The sequence below is a fragment of the Cajanus cajan genome, chromosome 3 (genome assembly GCF_000230855.2).
Source record: "Cajanus cajan strain Asha chromosome 3, NIPB_CcT2T_4, whole genome shotgun sequence".
NCBI lineage: Eukaryota > Viridiplantae > Streptophyta > Magnoliopsida > Fabales > Fabaceae > Cajanus > Cajanus cajan.
In genome coordinates this window covers 73,989,805-74,011,007 of record NC_138519.1, presented here as the reverse complement: position 1 = coordinate 74,011,007, position 21,203 = coordinate 73,989,805, and the positions used below count along the sequence as shown (strand labels likewise).

Here is a 21,203-nt window from a genome sequence, read left to right as displayed (position 1 = left end):
CCATGTTTGGAATAGTCTATTCTAGTATAGGATTTATAGGCCTATTTAGTAATCTAAAAAAGCCCGTTCTAGACTACTAAATCACCCGTGTTTTAGTAGTTTGGAACGCTTCGTTCCAATCTACTAATTACGTTACAAATTGAACTAAGTTCGCATTCTAATATAAAAATCAAATGGAATCATGTGATTTAGAAAAATAAAAAAACTGAACATAACCACTAACTAATTTTCTCCCAATTTACAGTTTCTTGATCGGTTTTCGATTTATTGATTGAGTTGGTATGATTTTCAACACTCCTATATAAGACCCTAAAAGCATTACCATAACAATTATTTAAGTGTTTAATGACAAATAATTTCTTAACAAGGTTTTTTCAGGTTCACACATGAAAAACGAAAGGTGAAAGATTATATATTATATAAATATAAATATCAATTCATTACACAGAAATTGATGAAACAACAAAACATCTAATGAAACAAGTCAGTAGCATAAGTATAAAGGGTGTGTGAAAAAATCAAATGAATCGGTTAAAATTTGAAATTGAATTGCACTATTTTAAAGAAACTATATATTCAATTTGAGAAAAATCAAGCCGCATTATTTTTGTAAAATAGATTTTAAAAATTGAACTGCATTAATAATTAAGTTCAGTACACCTTTTTTAAATAATGAAATAAAAATAAATTCATTTATTTCACTTATGTCTATCATATTTTACAGTTTAATGATTTAAGTATCACATAAAATGTTTGACTATTGTTTATGGTTATTGTATTTTTTATTTTGATTTTTATTGTCTTTAGTTTATTAAAATAAATATTAATTATCAAATCATGTTTTATAATTAATTTTTCACATAATTTATAATTTTTCAATGCTTTTGAGTTGGCCTCTATCACTTCGTTTGTATAAAAAAAGTTCTTTTAAAAAATATTTCTAATAAAATAAATAATTTTATAATTTTATGATGTATTTGTTTCTTAATTAGTCATTAAGTTAAATATCTAACTAATAAGAGATTTCTAATTTGTCTCTCAAGACTGCGTTAATCATGATTTTTTTTCACAATTTTGAAAAATAAAACTTTATTTTCTTAAAAAAACTAGTTTAAAACTGATTCAAAATTGATTTGGTTCTAAAACAATTCTAAACTTATTTATAAAAGTGATTTGAATTTGAATCGATTTATTAATGTGATATAAATAATTTATAAACCAAATTCGTTCAATAAAATAGTACGGTATTTTTTTATGTAATTTTTTTTTAAATCGAATCATGCACATCTAATAAGTGTCATGTTGAATTCATTGGGATTATGTTGACATTTCCTAGGAGGGTAAATGCGATTTCAATGTTCATTTATTTCATAAGATTATGCATCCACCGAAATATAAGCTTGTTTTTGCAAGCATTTCAGGAAGCTAGGTTACCAACTAGCCCATGATTTGGGACCTGGAGACAATTTGAACTTCTTAACTAAATGATATCCTAAGACTTTGATAATGCTAAAACCAAAAATCATTATAAGCAAAGAAATTAGAATTAATTTAAGGTGCTACCATGAAAAAGAGAGGGCATAACCCATAACGGCTGGGAAAAGGGTGTTCAAACAAAAACATGTTGGGTTTCAACTTTCAAGACGACTGTATGAATTAGTGCTAAACTCTGGTGATCACTTCGAAAGTTGGGTTCCTATTTATGATAAAATGGAGCAAGATAGTATGCTCTATCTATTCACCCCTAGCTTGTAGCCTTAGGTGAACCTTCACAATCTAGATGTTACATGCATATATACAAGACAAATGCTTTTTCATTTGTGTTTGGTAAAGAGGAAAAAAATGAAAAACATGTGTGAGAAACTATAGAAAAATAGAATAAAAATAAAAGTTGTTTGATGAGAGAAAAATATAAAAAAAAAAGTAGAAGTTAAGTATTTTTATATTATAGATATTTTTAAAATAAATAAATATATTATTATCATTAGTTAAATAACTAAATAAATATATTTTAATAAATAATTTTATCTAAACATAACAATTTTTTTATTATAATTATATTATTTAAATAAATAAATATGATATTGATAAAAATTTATTTTAAAATATAAATGAAAATTGTTTTTTATTATTATATTTATTTATTTATTATTATTATTTTACTATATATATTACATAATCACCCCTTTTATTTTAAATATAATAAATAAAAATTATATTCATTATTTATTATTGTTAGTATTATTTAATATCATCACTATGATTATTGATTTTTATTTCACTAATTTTTTCACACTTTTCTTTATTTTAGAGGGGAAGCTTTTTTATGTGATCGACTCACGTCAACTTCCCCACACTTTCTCTTAATTCTACTTTACCAAATAACACTGATTTTTAACCACCACACATTTCTCTCTTCCCTACTTTTGTTCTCTACTCCCCATTTCCCAAACATATTCATAAGCTTCATAAGCGAATAATCTACGGATTCGAGATGGCAATGGGTAGGACGTGGGGTGCGAGTTTCAACATCTTCATCGTGTCCCCGCCCTTGAGTTCATACTTTTTACCCACCTCCCTCTTCAATACTAGACAAGTATACCCGTATCTACCAAAATATTATTTTTTTTTGGCAAAATAATAATAAAAAAAAAAACAAAAAAGCACAATATAGAGTAGCAATTACATAATCATATTGATTAAATTTTATTTAACATAAATTTAAAATAGAGTAAAAATTACATAAAATCATAAGTAAATTCTTAAAATTAGTAAATTAAGTTTATAAAAAACTTAAAGTAAGGAAGGGATGAGGACATGTACAGTGCAAGTAAGTATATACTTATCCTCGTTCATGTACCGACCTAATAAATTGGGTATTACTTGTACTAGTACACGTATTCAGTCAAACTTGATATTCTCCATCAAAGCCAGAACGCGTTTGGGTATTATCTATGAATACAAATTTATTTGTCATTCCTACTATGCACTAGGCCACAAACTATATATTACGTGGATAATTAGTAATGATTTTTTTTATATAGAAAAATGGTATATAAGGGGTGACAACCCCATCACTACCGGGTAGAAAACTAATGCCCATCTATTTAATAATTAGTCAAAATTCAGTAGTATTCAATTTAGACCAAAGACTTGCTAAAATGAGCGACCTACATATTTCACTTCTAGTGCGAAAGAATTTTTTGGAGTAAGTATATTTACCTAAGTAAGATTTTAGTAGTTGTAACAAAGTAAAATTTTAATGGTTGGAAATGGTATCAAACTTGTTTCATAAAAAATGCGCTTGAATTACATCTTAGTGTATTTGTGCATGACAATTAGTAATATTCACAAGTACATTAATTTTAAATTACATACAGATCTTCCTTTGTGTACAAATGACAAGAAATAATTTAAATGGGAATTTTAGTTCCCAAATTCAATAATGCTTATATATATATATATATTCCTACAAAAACGGAATTTTACAGGAATTATTTTACAGATTTTTCCCATGGCAAATACATAAAATTCTCTAACAACTATTAAGAATCAGAGAATAAAGAAGAATAATTGACTGAAACCGTGCATTTTCAATACATAACTGATGAATGTTTATTTTATATATATATATATATATATATATATATATATATATATATATATATATATATATATATATGTTGGGATTCATCCCAAGTCCCACATCGGTAAAATGAAGGAACATTGGCTAGTTTATAAGTGTCCACCATTCCACATAGTATGAGGCCTTTTGGGAAGGAGCCCAAAAACAAAACCGTGCGGGCTTGGGCCCAAAGCGGACAATATCATACTATGGTGGAGGAAAAGGTGGACAATCGGGCCCAACAAGTGGTATCAGAGCCTGGTTCGTCTGGGTTTGATGCGGGAAGACCCTTCGAAAGTCTTCCTGATATTGTGGTGTTCAAGCGGCGTGTCCCGTAGAGTTAACGGCGGTACAAGATGGCGGGAAGACCCTCCCTCAGTGTTGTGCCTCGCGATGGAGATTCGAACTTGGTGCCTTGTGTCGAAAGTCTTCCTGATATTGTGGTGTTCTGGAAAAACTTGGAAACCTTCATACACAAGTTTGTGGTGAGTAGACACTAACTATCACCTCTTATTTATAGTAGTAGTCTACCACTCCCTTCTTCAAACTTCATGATGTGGGACTTTGGAGGATACCCACACACTTTGGGCACAACATTCCTCCCTTCAAAACTACCCAATGTGGGACTTTGGAGGATACCCACACACTTTGGGCACAACATTCCTCCCTTCATCCAAAGTCTCACATTAACCCATCATCATTCACAAGTTTTCTGGCAAAGCTTGGAAACCCTCCTTCACAAGTTTTCCTGGCGAAACTTGAAAACCCTTTCTCACAAGTTTTTCTGGGGAAACTTGAAAACATCTTCTCTTCACAAGTTTTCTGGGTGAAACTTGAAAACCCCTTCCCACAAGTTTTCTGGCGAAACTTGGAAACCCATCTCTTCACAAGTTTTATGGGTGAAACTTGAAAACCCCTTCCCACAAGTTTTCTGGCGAAACTTGGAAACCCATCTCTTCACAAGTTTTATGGGTGAAACTTGAAAACCCCTTCCCACAAGTTTTCTGGCGAAACTTGGAAACCCTCTCTTCATATGACCTCCTCGGTACACTGCTTCTCTTCCTCCCTGGTACACTGCTCCACCATTGAGCCGATGGTTTGATCGGGTGACTGGCTCGATGGTGGAGCAGTGTACCAGGGAGGAAGAGAAGCAGTGTACCGAGGAGGTCATATGAAGAGAGGGTTTCCAAGTTTCGCCAGAAAACTTGTGGGAAGGGGTTTTCAAGTTTCACCCATAAAACTTGTGAAGAGATGAGTTTCCAAGTTTCGCCAGAAAACTTGTGGGAAGGGGTTTTCAAGTTTCACCCATAAAACTTGTGAAGAGATGGGTTTCCAAGTTTCGCCAGAAAACTTGTGGGAAGGGGTTTTCAAGTTTCACCCATAAAACTTGTGAAGAGATGGGTTTCCAAGTTTCGCCAGAAAACTTGTGGGAAGGGGTTTTCAAGTTTCACCCAGAAAACTTGTGAAGAGAAGATGTTTTCAAGTTTCCCCAGAAAAACTTGTGAGAAAGGGTTTTCAAGTTTCGCCAGGAAAACTTGTGAAGGAGGGTTTCCAAGCTTTGCCAGAAAACTTGTGAATGATGATGGGTTAATGTGAGACTTTGGATGAAGGGAGGAATGTTGTGCCCAAAGTGTGTGGGTATCCTCCAAAGTCCCACATTGGGTAGTTTTGAAGGGAGGAATGTTGTGCCCAAAGTGTGTGGGTATCCTCCAAAGTCCCACATCATGAAGTTTGAAGAAGGGAGTGGTAGACTACTACTATAAATAAGAGGTGATAGTTAGTGTCTACTCACCACAACAACATAGGTTCCAATGGGTGTATTGGGGACTTGGGTAGTTGTGTGTCATGAGAGGGTTTCCAAGTTTTGCCAGAAAACTTGTGTATGAAGGTTTCCAAGTTTTTCCAGAAAATTTGTGATGAGAGGGTTTGCAATTTTGTCCTTGTAAAAATTGTAAGTGGAGAGAAATAAAATGAGTTTGTTTTTGTTTCTCTATTTTTGTGTGTATGCTTCCGCTGTCGTTGTTTGAAGGCTTCTTTTCCGAACAAGTGGTATCAGAGCCAACGGTTCGTCTGGGTTTGATGCGGGAAGACCCTTCGAAAGTCTTCCTGATATTGTGGTGTTCAAGCGGCGTGTCCCGTAGAGTTAACGGCGGTACAAGATGGCGGGAAGACCCTCCCTCAGTGTTGTGCCTCGCGATGGAGATTCGAACTTGGTGCCTTGTGTCGAAAGTCTTCCTGATATTGTGGTGTTCAGGCGGCGTGTCCCGTAGAGTTAACGGCGGTACAAGATGGTGACGGATTATCGCTTGAGGGGAGGAGATCACGAGACATGTGGTCCTTGGTCTGAGGGGAGGTTTGTTGGGATTCATCCCAAGTCCCACATCGGTAAAATGAAGGAACATTGGCTAGTTTATAAGTGTCCACCATTCCACATAGTATGAGGCCTTTTGGGAAGGAGCCCAAAAACAAAACCGTGCGGGCTTGGGCCCAAAGCGGACAATATCATACTATGGTGGAGGAACGAGTGGACTAGCGGGCCCAACAATATATATATATATATAATAGATTACACATAAATATAAGATATATAATTTCCTATAATCTCTAAGAAATTATATCTACATATTGTATTTAAAATCAAGATAAGATAATATCAAGATATAATGATATCTAAAATTAGTTATTTTAGGAAGCTTCTCGGAAGTTTTCATGCAAAACATGTGCGGATAACATTTTGGTGAAAAAATTGCAAAATTCCACGATTAATGATCCTGTGAATTTTAAATGTGCTGATAATTTCGCAGATAATGTTTCTGTTTGATCTTGAATTTTCAAGTAATTTTTCTACAAATTAAAAATCATATATGTTAATGGTCATTGTACAGTCATACTGTGTACATCACCTAATGAATATCTAGCCGAGTATTAGGTCCAAAATAAAAACAATAACCTGCTATTAAAATTTGAATTGTCTTAATTCAACTTTGCATTAAATCAATTCATCATTTCTTCTTCATTAGTTTAGACTTAATTTGCAAAAAAAAAAAAAAAAGTCAAACCAAAATCCACATAATCAATTGCCCCTGATGTGTTATCAATGATATGAATCATTAGCTAGTCTCCTTGCTACATTCTATGGTGCAAGTAATTGAACCAAACTCCAAAGGATGAATATATGGATCATAAATAAAGGGGCGTAGTTGTAGCCTATAGAACCGTGCAAAAGTGACATTAGCTTTTGGCCACATTGAATAATTGATAATATAATGGACCTACCTAGTGGTCCGCTGTGTGTACGTAGATGCTTCATGAAACGCAAATAGGTTAGGATTAGTTGTTTTGGCCTTAACATCTTTGTTTCATCTTTGTTGTTTTCTTCTTTTAATTATTAAGCTATATACTAGGTACCTATATATGTTTCTACTTTGTTTTATTCTTCTTATACTTGGTATGGTAGGTCCTGTATGGTTGCCCTGGTCAAATCGATTTTCAGACCATTTTCTTGATCCTTTAAAGTAAAAAGATATTTAGACACATGTAACACCCCAATTTTTATTTCATTTTTATTGAGAGTATTTTTATAATTTTAAAAATGTATAGGGGTGATTTAGTAACTTGGAATGGACCGTTCCAAATTAACAAAATGAATGTGAGTTAGTAGCCCAGAACAGGCTGTTCTCAAGTTGGAACGGGTCGTTCCGGACTTTTAAAACTGCCTATAACCCTAAATGGGAACGGGCTTGGAATGCGCCATTTCCAAAATATAGTCGTTGTGAGTAATAAATGCACACCAGAACGGCCGTTCCGGATGTAATTTTTTACCCATGATTTAAGGGTCCAGAACGGGGCGTTCCGAATTTAGAACGAGCCGTTCCGGCGAAACCTGATGCCTATAAATTGAGCTCTTTGCCACTCCCAAAAAGTACACCTCTCATTTTCTGATTTCTTTTCTTTTGCTCTCTCTTCTTTCCCTCTACTTTCTGCTTCAGACCGAGAGGAATCCAGCGAGGGAGACCAACCAGATCTTGTGTAGGTTCAGCTTCTACATATCAAGGTACGGGAGAAAAGGGGATTATTTGTATGCAAAGTTACATGAGGGAATTTGGTAGAAGAGGGAATTATTTGTATGCAAAGTTACATGAGGGAATTGGGTAAAAGAGGAAGCTCGTAGGATTATGAGTAATTTTATAATTATTTTTGTTTGGAGAATTATTGGTCTTATGTGATTCTGTATGTATTTAGGATTATGAATATATATTTAATTTGTAAGAATGATGATTTGGGAGAGAGAACGAAATTATAGAAAAGTGTCTGTTAGTTAGGTTTTGAAAAAATTAGATTATTTCTGTTTGAGAAATTGATGATCCCATTAGATTCTGTATGTGTTGAGGATTAGAAATATATATTTAATTTGTAAGAATGATGATCTGAAAGGGGAGAACGAAACTGTAGAAAAGTGCCTATGAGTTAGGTTTTGGAATAATTGGGGGTTTTACCGTTTATGTTAAGCTTATATTAAATTAGTAATTCCATTGATTATTATATTAATTTATGAATGTTATTTTTATATTACTTGATAAGAATTGATGATCTAGATGTGAATTGCTTGAAGGGTGTGTAAACCCTTATTTTGTTGGACTTATCTGTTGTGTATGTGATATGGAATTGTGTATGTGATATGGAATTGAGTTATGAGATGAGATGCTGTATGGATGTAAATATGATTGTGATTGTGGTTCCTCACACTAATGACCAGGGATGAGACGAACCTTGAGTAAGTGATGTTTCAAGGACGAGCGTGTCCCTGATATGGTGTTGGATGAGTGAGGCAATTAACACGCATCACTTATGTCAAATATGGCAACCTTGGCATAGGGTTAATTGTAATGTGATTGTGGTTCCTCACACTAATGACCAGGGATGAGACGAACCTTGAGTAAGTGATGCTATAAGGACGAGCGTGCCCCTGGCATGGTGTGGGATGAGTGAGACAATTAACTCGTATCACTTGTGTCAAATGTGGCGTGGTCTTGGCATAGTGCTAATTGTAAGATTTGTGTGGATTGTGATGGATTGGTGTAATTGTGAATTGAGATGTAAAGATGAATGATTGATAAATTATGATATATAGAAATACTTGTGAATATTTCATTAAATAATGAGTCATGATTATGTTGTGTTTTTCCTTGTGTATTTTTCATATAGATGTTTTCTTTTCTTACCGTACAAATTGTGAATGTTTTAGGTGAGGAAGATCTGGCTACAAGTGGCATCTAGATTGCTAACAGTTGAATTGTGGATATGCTATGATATTGTGACATCGAGGCAAAGGATTTTAGGACATAGATTTTTATATGGATTTAGAATTGTAAATATTATTTTTGAAAAAAATTTGTAAACTCTTGCGTTTCATTTTCTAAATTTTTATTATTGTGGTTATTGAAGAACAATTTAGAAGATTCTCATGTGAACCCTTTCATCGAAATTGAAAAATTTATTTGTAAGTTTTCATTATTATTACAATATATGTGTTAGGATAGTAAGGGTGTCACAATACATGTTTCCATCATCAGACAGATAAAATAAATAACAGTTGAATTGTGGATATGCTCTCTTATCAATGGTGTTTTGAGTTTTGCATGATTAGGTTGAATTAACATAGGTCAAAACACGGGTGAGGGAGGAAAAACTGAAAGGAAAAGAAAAAAATAAGAAGGGAAATTGAAGTGGAAAAACTAAAAGGAAAAAAGAAACCTTAACCAAACCTTCTCATTTTGTAAGTGAATATTAATTTTAATTATTAAATTTTTTATTTCTCATTTTTTGAAATTTTTAAATATTGTTTTCGAGTTTTTTTAATATAATTAAGTTTTCAATATATTTTTAGTTTATGTAAAATAAGTGAATTTCAATATTGGTTCCTGAATTTTTTTATTTTTCTAAAATTTGTAAATATTATTTTTAGTCTTTACAATATATTTTTGGTCTTTGTAAAATGTGTAAATTTTAATTTTAGTCTTATAATTTTTTTTTATATATTTTTGTCTCTCTAAAATATAAAATCACTATTATTGATGTTTAACAATGATTTTAATAAAATTACAAATAATAACTTTTAATAATTTAATTAAATGACGTAATAATTATCATCAAAATTTAACATATATAATCAATTGTAATTAAATATAAATTTTTGTGTTAATATCACTTTGGAATGAAATTATTTTAAGATAATTTTTTGTAAAAGTTTTATACTTTTAATTTATTTTAAAACCTTCTATAATTATTAATTAATATAATTAATATTTGATTACGTCACACTCACTCATTCATTCATTCTCTCTCTCTCTCTCTCTCTCTCTCTCTCTCCCTCTCTCTCTCTCTCTCTCTCTCTCTCTCCTCTCTCTCTCCTCCTCTCTCTCTCTCTCTCTCTCTCTCTCTCTCTCCCCTCTCTCTCTCTCTCTCTCTCTCTCTCTCTCTCTCTCTCTCTCTCTCCTCTCTCTCTCTCCTCTCTCTCTCTCTCTCTCTCTCTCTCTCTCTCTCTCTCTATATATATATATATATATATATATATATATATTCTAAAATATCAAAATTTCACATACATAAAGATACAATATCTTTTTACAATTTTATTAATAAAAATGTCTATATAGCTTTATATACGTAATTTTTCTTAAAAAATACAATTGATAATTAATATCATTAAAAATTTGCATATTTTGTTATACCTTTACAGTTTTTAATATTAATATTAAATAAAAATTTATTTACGTAAATTTGGTAGAAAAAATCATGAAAATTTTTATTTATATTAATTTAAAAATATACATAAATATTTACATTAATTTAAAAACATAATTAATAATTATAATTTATCAAATTCAAAAGTCTGCCATACCCACAACAGAAATTGAAAGGAACAAATTAACAAGGATTAATGATTACAAGCAAAGGAAAACATACAATATATGCAACATAACTCAAGCACTCTTAAACCTGTAACCACAACTCAGCATTTCCTTTTCTTTCTTTCTAAGTAGTAGGATATGTGATGGAAACAAATCTTAATCGTAAAACATTCATACAAGAAAGAAAGTAATTTTATTTAGCTGTTTTATTCATTCTATCTTGTATCGTTCTATTTTATTTATTCTTAGTAATGTTCTACATGCCATTTGATAATAATAGAATGAAATATAATTTTGTGTATAATTTGACATTTAGTATTTATTAAACAGGCTATGTATAAACAAGACTGTTAAGAAAGACAAATTCCTATTATGCTGTAATGTGGTTGCATTTTGATACTTGAAATTTAAATAATTTTTTATTCGCGGAAGTCAGATTTCACAAACACAAATTAATAGTTAATTATTAGTTTTATAACTTTATATAAATCAAGTTTACGGATAAAATAATAGTGTTGACTCAACTTTTTCTAATTTTTCATCTTCTTAAAAGGGAAAGCCATAGTTAAACACATTTAGAGAAAACCTTTTAAGAAAATAAAATCAAGAAACTTATTTTTAATATACTAAAGAAATGAGGAAGAAGAAAATACTTTTTTCTATATAAAAAAAAATTGCGCACCTTAATCTTCATTTCCTTATTATTCTAAATTCATCAATGTGGTGAAACAAATTTGAAACAACGCTTTTAGTTTTAAAATTTAAAGAAACTTGTGTTAAAATTGCAAAACAAATTATTATTCAAAACTCTTATATTTTTTAACTTTAAAATAGATTTTAAGCTAAAAGCATAATAATTAGGTTAAAATAGTACCCTATCAACTAACTTAAGAAAAAGCTTTCAATTTATTATTTTTTTTTCATTTAATTTTAACGTTATTTTTTTTCAGGTAGCAAATTATTGATATATATATATATATATATATATATATATATATATATAAAGTATCATTTAAAAAAAATCAAATACATTTTTATTGTATTATATCATCATCCTGAGTCGGACCAGTAAACATTTTTAATCCTTCACACAGTGTTTTAAAACCCGGACCGACCCGGCCGGTCGGACCGGTTGGACCGGGAACCGGTGGTCCAGCCGGTCCGAATCTGAAGTTGGATCGGTTATGCAGTCGATCCGTTTTAAACCGGATTGAACCGGTCAATTTTCCGGTTCAACCGGTGAACCGGTGGGTCAAACCGGTTCAACCACTTTTTTTTTAAAAAAAAAAAATTTTTAAGGGACCATAAATCACAAAAATAATAATGAAAATTAAATTTCTTAATGAAAAAGTAAGGAGTCTTATTAAATATAACAATGACTACTTGTTCTAATATATTTGTTTGCAATATATACAACTTAAATAACTTTTATAGTATATTATTAATTTTAAATTATATATTTAATAATGCAATATCTATGTAAATATTACATATATTATTTTCTGATATTAATTGCAAACATATTATATATGTACATATTATTTATATTTTTAATTTGTATTAATATACCGTTTAACATGTAATTTTTTTATGTATTTTTTTACAAATTAAAATAAAAATAATTTTAAATAAGATAGAAAAATTAAAATTTAAAATAAGATATGAATTTATTAAAATTTATAAGTATAAAATATATTTAATATGAATACTTTTTAATAAAAATAAATAAAAATCGAGTCATGCGGTTCAACAAGTGACCCACTGGTTCAACCTTTGACCCACTAACCCAATATCTTAACCAGTTCGATGACCGGTCCGGGTGCATGCATGACAGCCACTTATTACATTTTAGATATAATTCAACACTTCTATTTTCGATTTCATCCCATAATTAACTTAACATGCATTGCTCCATTTCCATATGATGGGTTTCCTTTCGAAAATTAAATCTTTAGTTAATTTAAAGGCAGTATAGTTCTGGTGCTAATCTTGACTTAGCAACTGCCACAAGTGGCTCAGCAAGAAGCATATCATTGTTGGACTCAGCAAGGTTGATATTGTTAAAACATTGGGTGGTGCTTCCAAGTGAAGCCACACAGCAACCTATAGCAAATATCATCACGGTCATTGTGGTGCCAAGCACACTCCAAGACAGCTACACCTTCCTGTACTAAATGAAATGAACTTCAAAATTTAGCTCTTCAAAAACTACATAGACCCATCATTCTTGAGGTGGCATTCTGGTTTGAACTTTTGGGGTTCATTCCACACTTTTGAGTTTCTTCCAAGCTCTTATCTGCTTAGCATTACATGGTTACCCTTAGAGATGAAGTAATTGTCCACCGTTGTGTCACTCATAGAGACATGAGGAGGAACAAAAGATGCATTGGAATGAAGGCGAAAAGGTTCTCTTGCAGTCTTGCACAAGACTTCACATAGTTGAGCTTAGGTATATCTGATTCTTGGATTAATCTCTCTTTCCCTATTACACTGTCCAATTCTTCTGCGTCTCGTTTGAGCAACTCATGTTGGTTTATCATTTCGACGAGTGCCCATTCAAAAGCATTTGATGGATTGTCCACTGTTGCAATCAGCAATGACATTTCTTTTGGTACAAGTTTTGTTTAGGGAGTACCAAAACCTTCTGTGACTAGGACCGCATAAATGATAACATGTGTTAATTTTGTCAGAACTTATATTTTTTAAGAATGTTTTAATATTTGCTATTTAACCCTCATTAATTTATAATCTTTTAAATAATAGCCCCCAACTTATTTAAATATGTTTTATCTTCTCCATCTTCTACCCGTTTCATTTTCATTTTTCCTTTTCTCTCTAGCGCATCTCTGGCTCCGATACTCTAAAACTTACTATCCCTACCAAAAGCTTCATCAAAGATCGTAACTTTCTCGTGTACCCTCCGTTCCTACTCGTTTCATTTTTATTTTTTCTCTTCTCTCTGGCACATTTCTGGCAAACACCTCTCATTCTCTCCTCCGCTGCTGGACAATCTATTCTCCCTACGAAAAGCACCATTCCATGTGAAAGATTCACCGAAACGCCACCACCCTCTGTGATTGCTGCACAAAGTTCCGTACATCATAAACCTCAACCTCTCTCACTCTCTCTTCACTTTCTCTCTCTGCAAACCAAAACCCACTTCTTATTCCCACTTAAAATGCCAAGCACCATTCCATGTGAAAGATTCACCGAAACGCCACCACCCTTTGCAATTGCTGCACAAAGTTCCGTACATCATAAACCTCAACCTCTCTCACTCTCTCTTCACTTTCTCTCTCTGCAAACCAAAACCCACTTCTTATTCTCACTTAAAATGCCAAAAGAAAAAACGTCGCGGATCTGTTCCTCTTCACATATCCTGAAACCCCATTCACAATTCCAAGTCAAAGACGCAGCCTTTTTAACTCATGCAGCGACTTGGAAACAGACAGAAGAAGCAAATGGTGCTTTCGTAGGGAGAATAAATTGTCCAGCAGCGGAGGAGAGAATGGGAGGTGCTTGCCAGAGATGCACCAAAGAGAAGAGAAAAAATGAAAATGAAACGAGTAGGGAGATGAAAAAGATAAAACATGTTTAAATAGGCATGGGGACTATTATTTAAAAGGTTATAAATTAATGAGAGTTAAATAATAAATATTAAAACATTCTTAAAAAATATAAGTTCTGACAAAATTAACACATGTTATCGTTTATGTGGTCCTAGTCACAGATAGTTTTGGTACCCTCTAAACAAAACTTACACCAAAGGAAATGCCATCAGCAATTTCTACAAGAAGTTTGATTAATTATTGATTTTCAATTTTATATTTTCAAGATGGATGAAATGGAACCACTGTTTTGGCCCTTCCCTTGTGTTTCCAATTAAAAAAGTGATACGTAAGAGAAAAACTAACAATGAGGAGAGAATGATATTTTTAACAACGTGTCACTTTTTAACGGGGAACAAGAAAGAATGTTAAAAGAGAAATGCTAATATGAGTAATTTCAATTCTCAATTCTCATTAAAAAAAAATTATTGTGTGTGCTAGTGTTAATGAATTTTATTTTTTTTATTATTAAAGAATATTTTCTATTCAACACGAAGATTATCTTCTTCAAAGATTTAACGAATACTAAATAAATAAACATCTTTTTTTATTTAAATTTTCCACGTTTGAGAATTAGGATTCCATGTTTAACTACTTAATTAAGTAACTTTAATTTATTATCATTTATGTCGATCCAAATTGGTAAGTGTTGACATATATATAAACAAAGAGAAATGAAATATTACTATAATTTGTGCATTGATCTCTTCCGATGTCAATGATGGTTTTTTGTTATTATTGTCTTTCAAAATATCAGAAGATGAAGCCATTCCTCTTCATCAACCTTTAATCCATCATTCCATTGTTTAATTCTCTCTTGAATGATGGGATCGTGATACTTCTTGATGATCCTCAAGGCTTCCTTCACTTTTTTCTGGTGTCCATCCAAGTCAAATCCCCTCAAAGCATGTCATATAATCAAAAACAGAAAAGGCATAAACATATACTTAAGCAAATTAAAGATGGAATCAACGTGTTCTACGCGTGCTTCCTCAAAAATTGGCCCTACATCCTCCCTAGCCTTCCCAAAATACCTTGTATTGAAAGCAATTTTCCTGATCACGTTACCGCAATAATGCCTTGCTGCAGTCCTAATACTCACAAGGCCACCAACACCATCATATTCACATTTATGCATTTGTTGTAGAAGTAAAACATTAGGTTATTAGCTTCTTCAGTCCTTTTGTCATGGAGCCATAGGTGCTTCTGCGGGGAAAGCAAATCATTGGCTAAGATTTTCTTCATTTTCTTCCATTGGTCCCCATATGGCACTAAATTAATTGTGGTTAAGTATCCACCACTGATGAGATCACTGCACTTGCTTAGTGATCTTGATGCAAAAGTTGCATCTTGTTTTCTCAAGAACTCACTACCAATATGAAGGGATGTGTCACTGGGATAACATACTAACATAGGTATTTCCTAAGCGGATACATGCAATTTTGGTGTTCATTTCTTTCATGAGCTTGTGTATCCACTTATATGTTGGTTTGTTTGAAAGTATTTCAGGAAGGTTGCCAACTATAGGCCATGGATTGGGACCTGGGGGGAGTTTTGTTTTTTTTTTTTTTCCCTTGGAATACTTTTCAATCAAGTGAGATCTTATAGGATTTTGATCGTACATAATTGTAAAGACAGTGACTATAACAAGAAAAGATAGCCACAAGCCTTGGAAGATTTGACGAGAAAAAGAAAACAGGCCTGACCCATATAATTGTAGGAATATAGTAAACTGGTGGTTCTAGGGTAGCAGCATTAATTTTTAGGTCCGAAAAAGACAGTGAAGAAATATTTATGAATCGATGGAGAGTTTGGTATATGTTCTGGTTTGGTACAGGATTGTCGGTGTGGTAAATGTTTCACTTGACTTCAATATTTATGTGCTGTTTATTTACTGCAAATAAGTGGTGCACCTAAACTTAAAAATAGTTTAAAATTTAATTTGATAATTAATTCATTAAACTTAGTTAATAAATTAAATGAATTAAACTTAAATTAAAAATTAAATTTAATAAATAAATCAATTAATTAAAATTATGTATAATTTGATTCATTTAGTTCATAAATTAACTTAATATATAAATATATAATTTATACAATTATATATAAGAGATACCCCTTTTAATAAGTAGTTTAGTTTTCATTTTACTATATATATATTACCTTTTTTAAAATTTACTAAAAAATCTAAACAACTTTTCTTTGTAAATGTCTTTTTAATTTTAAATCACTTACTCTTTAAAAGTAACTACCCACTTTTTTATATAGAATAAATAATTACTTACTTCATAATTTATTTTTTATTTATTTTAAAAAAAATTAAGAAATGCGAAATATTTCTTTTTTTTTTCTAATTTATATAATTGTCTTTCTATTTAATTTTGACACAAAAAATACTTGCATGCATAAAAACAACATGTTCAACGAGGTAAATACATTAAAAGGGGACAAACTTGAACGGGTGGTCTTGCTATAGTTGGTAGGAACTCGCTATTAAACTATGAAAAAACTTTCAACACTTTTTGCACACAACATTAACATTAATAACTATTTTTATCAATTTAATAACTTTTTTACCAATTTTTTTCCACACAACATTAGCATTAATATTTAAATAGCCTAAAAAATTCAAATACATTTTTATTTATTACATCATCTTTCGGAACGGCCTATAATTTTGAACCCTACATGACAATAACATCCGTTTTACATTCAATAACTTTATTCAGCGATTCCTTCCCATTAAATAATTATAACCGGACATATATGTATTGCTTCAGTCCACATGTATTTATTGCCTTGGTATATTAAATCTAAAGTTGATTTAACGTTGGTATAATTCTGGTGCTAATCTTGGCTTAGCAACTGCCACAAGTGGGTCAGCAAGAAGGGTATCATCCTTGGATTCAGCAAGGTTGATTGTTGATACATTGGGTGGTGCACTCCAAGTGAAGCCATGGATCAACCTAGCAAATAGCATCATAGTCATTGTGGTCCCAAGCATCACTCCAGGACAACCTCGTCTTCCTGTGCTGAATGACACTAACTGCAAATTTGGTTCAGTCAAAACTACATCAGACCCATCACTCTTCAGGTGACGTTCTGGTTTGAACATGTGAGGTTCACTCCACACTTTTGGATTTCTCCCAAGCTCTTGTCTGCTTAGTACTACATGGCTACCCTTAGGGATGAAATAATTGCCCACCATTGTGTCACTCATAGAAACATGGGGAGGAATAAAAGGTGCAATAGGATGAAGACGAAAAGCTTCTCTTGCACAAGCCTTCACATAGTTGAGCTTAGGTATATCAGATTCTTGGACCAACCTCTCTTTCCCAACCACACTGTCCAATTCTTCAACGGCTCGTTGGAGCATCTCAGGTTGGTTTATCATTTCAGCAAGTGCCCATTCAAAAGCATTTGATGGATTGTCCACTGTTGCGATCATCAATTCCTACAGGGAGATTGATTATGAGTTTGACTGTATATATATTTCAAAATTTATATTTTCAACATGCTTGAAATAGTACCAAATCACTTGTTTTGAAAGAAATTATTACATAGCCTAGAATTTGTATGGTCTCTGACCAATTTAATAGCATATAATTTAGTGTTATTAACTTTTAAAAAAATCTTATATATATATATATATATATATATATATATATCATGTAAATATTGGTCAAAACAATATAGACACAGTTTTCTGAACCAAATAAGAATTTTTCCTGTTTTGACTCCTTAGTCTTTCTAGTTAAAAAAGAATACATGACATGAAATCATAAATGGGAGATAAAGAGTATGAGAAGTTGGGAAAAGATAATTTTAATCTTAGAGTTTGTTTAAATAGAAGATAAAAGTGTTTTTTTAGAGTTTTTTACTAAAAATAAAAAATATTTTTTAGATAGAAAAATTTTTAAAAATATTTCTAAATTTCTATTCAAACATATTCTTAATGAAATATAATATGCTTTGCATTTGCATGAGGAAGATGTACGTAATAAACAAACTAAAGAGAGAAGTGAAATATTACTATAATTTGTGCATTGATTTCCTCCAATGTCAATGTTGGGTTATTGTTGGCATCTTTGAGGGAGATCATAACATCAAGCCAATCCTCTACATCAACCTTTAATCCTTCGTTCCATTGTTTAATTCTCTCTTGAACGATGGGATCATGATACTTCTTGAAGATCCTCAAAGTTTCCTTCACCTTCTTCTCCTGGCCATCCAAGTCAAGTCCCCTCAAGCATGGTAAATAATCAGAAAGAGAGAAGGCATAAATATACTTAAGCAAATCGAAGATGGCATCAACATATTCTACTTCCTCAAGACCAGGCCCTCCATCCATCCTACCCTTACCAAAATACCTTGTATTAAAAATGATTTTCCTAATCAAGTTACTACAATAGTGCCTTGTAGCATTCCTGATATTCACAAGGCCACTAACACCATCGTCATTCACACTTTTGCATTTGTTGTAGACATAAAACATAAGGTTGTCAGCTTCTTCAGTCCTTTTGCCATGAAGCCATTGGTGCTTGTGTGGGGAAAGCAAATCATTGGTTATGATTTTCTTCATTTTCTTCCATTGGTCTCCAAAGGGCGCAAAAATTGCTGATGAATATCCAGCACTGATGAGATGAGTGCACACACTTAGTGATCTTGATGCAAAAGTTGCATCATGTCTTCTCAAGAACTCACTAGCAATGGTGGGACATGTCACTGGGACAACATAGGCATTTCCTAAGCGGATACATGCAATTTCAGTGTTCATTTCTTTCATGAGTTTGTGTATCCACTTATGTGTAGGTCTGTTTGCAAGCATTTCAGGGAGGTTGCCTACAATTGGCCATGGTTTGGGGCCTGGGGGGAGTTTTGGCTTTGGTTTCTTTGAATAGTTCTCAACGAAGTGAGCTTTTAGGGCTTTGACCGTAACGATGAAGGTAGTGAGTATAACTAGCAAAGATGGCCAAAAGCCTTGAATATTTGACAGCAAAAGAAAAGGAGTCTGATCCATGGCTAGGAAGTTGGAAAGTAAAGGCTTTTTGAGTGAAAAAGGAAGAGCAAGATCGATGAATTACTTTGGATACGGTTTAGAGAAATAATGGATGATGATTCCTGATGAGAAGTTTCATGCCTATTTATAGTGTAGCTAAAGCTGCATGCATATTCCTAATTAAATCCTTAAAGATCAAAGTTAGCAAACAACCAGGGAGGGGATATCACGTGGAAATCATTCTCAAACATAAAACACGTGCACGGTTAAATTCTTTTTTAATGTGCATTATTGCGCTATTGTAATAATGTGTTAAATGAGTGCCGATTTTTTTTCTTTTTTTAATTCACCTCGGTATGGTTTGGCGCGTATAACAATAGTTGGATTGGTGTAAAAAAAAAATAAATAGTTGGATTAAACCGTAAAAGAATTAGTTGGAGTAGTTGGAAAAAAAATCCTTGTAGAAATGGGGGATATTTGACAGTCATGTGGTCCGGCCAAAGAAAAATAGACTAAAAATATAATTTAATTTAAATATTTTAAAATATTAATTATTATTATCATTATTATTTTAATAATTATATTGTAAAAATTTAAATTTTACATCAATTAGAAATAAGATAATTAAAGAGTATATAAGTGAAGAACAATTTTTATCTTATAAGTCAGTTTTGTAAGATTGAGTTGGACTTAAATTCACTATTCTAAGATATTATTAGAGTTATCCTAAATTTTTATAAAAAGGATCACATGTCACCTACTATTTATCCACATATCAAGTTCAACAAAGAGTATATAAGTGGATAGCAATCCTTACCTTACAAATCAATTTTATTGGGTTAAGTTAGATATATTCAAATTCACTAGTGTTGGACATGAGGGAGTGTATTGGGAAAACTCAAGTCTCACATCAACTAGAGATAAAGTGATTAAAGAATATACAAGTGGAAAGCAGCAAATCTATTATCCTAAGATGGAATCAAAGCTATCCTAAATCATTAAAAAAAGAGTCACATATCCTAGATTATTAAAAATGGTCACTTATCATTTATCTATGTACCAAGTTCAATAATGCTAAACGTGAGGAGGTGTATTGAAAAAAAATCAAAATCTCACATCGATTAAAAATAAGGTGATTAAAGAGTATATAAGTGAAGAATAATCCTCGCCTTACAAATCGATTTTATGAAATTGAGTTAGACTCAAATTTATTATTCTAAAATGGTTTCAAAGTTATCCTAAAAAAAAGCTCACCTATCCTAAATTATTAAAAAATGTCACCTACTATTAGACTCAAATCTATTATTGTAAAAAAATTAGTGAACAAGTTAAATATTATAGGAGGTTGAAAGTGTAATTTAGCATAAATAATTTTATTCGGTTCTAGTTTAGCGTCTTATATATAAAACGTGTTTAGTCGTGGCTGCCAAAATGTATATTACCAATGGATTGAAAAGTTTTTCAATGCTAAAAAATAAATATTTATTTAGTAAATGTAAGAACATTACTATGAAGAGGTGCATGCACACGTGAAGGGCATCATGCCACCATTAGTTGTAGTATTCAGTACTTCCAACCATTACATGTCATTTGTTTTCGTTCCCGAAAAAGACATGGGGAAATATAATAACCTCATATTTTAATTTCTGGAAGTTAAATATGTTCGTGGACAAGCTATTTTCGAAGTAATTAAAAATCGGGATATTAATTTGTTGAGATTTTCTCGATTAAGGATGTGTTTGAAGACCATTTCCATTAATATAAACACGGAAATTCACACATTCCTATACATTAAACAAACAAGAATTTTTATCTTTTCTGTTTAATGTATTTTCAATGATAAACCAAAGATGTACGAGTAGCATGAGCAGTCTTAAGAGAACATGTATTAACAGAACCACAATTATGTATTTTTGTCTTAAGTCAAATTTTTATAAAACTAATATAAGTATTAAAAAAAATTCAAGGCCCTATAAAAAAAATAGAATTTTCTTCAATCATATTCAAACTCTATTTATAAAGAAAAAATGCATCTTAATTATAACTAAACTAAATTAATT

The 21,203-nt window shown here is 31.7% G+C and overlaps 1 protein-coding gene and 1 pseudogene across 1 annotated transcript; both read right to left on the bottom strand.

Annotated features, from left to right (window-relative positions):
- Positions 1 to 12,436: 12,436 nt before the first annotated feature.
- LOC145956598 (isoleucine N-monooxygenase 1-like) lies at positions 12,437 to 15,971 on the bottom strand (annotated as a pseudogene).
- Positions 15,972 to 16,678: 707 nt separating this feature from the next.
- LOC109816881 (isoleucine N-monooxygenase 1) lies at positions 16,679 to 19,273 on the bottom strand. The gene is made up of 2 exons (XM_020382033.3): positions 18,178 to 19,273; positions 16,679 to 17,598 (listed from the first exon to the last, which is right to left on the bottom strand). Exons 1-2 carry the CDS (start codon positions 19,162 to 19,164, stop codon positions 16,969 to 16,971), a joined length of 1,617 nt encoding a protein of 538 aa, XP_020237622.1. The 5' UTR covers positions 19,165 to 19,273; the 3' UTR covers positions 16,679 to 16,968.
- Between the last annotated feature and the right edge of the window lie 1,930 nt (positions 19,274 to 21,203).

Excerpts from the sequence above, each read along its gene's own strand:
- LOC109816881 (XM_020382033.3), bottom strand. The coding sequence starts at position 19,164 with ATGGATCAGACTCCTTTTCTTTTGCTGTCAAATATTCAAGGCTTTTGG. Across the intron at positions 17,599-18,177 it reads AAATCAATGCACAAATTATA|GAATTGATGATCGCAACAGT; the intron begins GTAATATTTCAC and ends ATCTCCCTGTAG.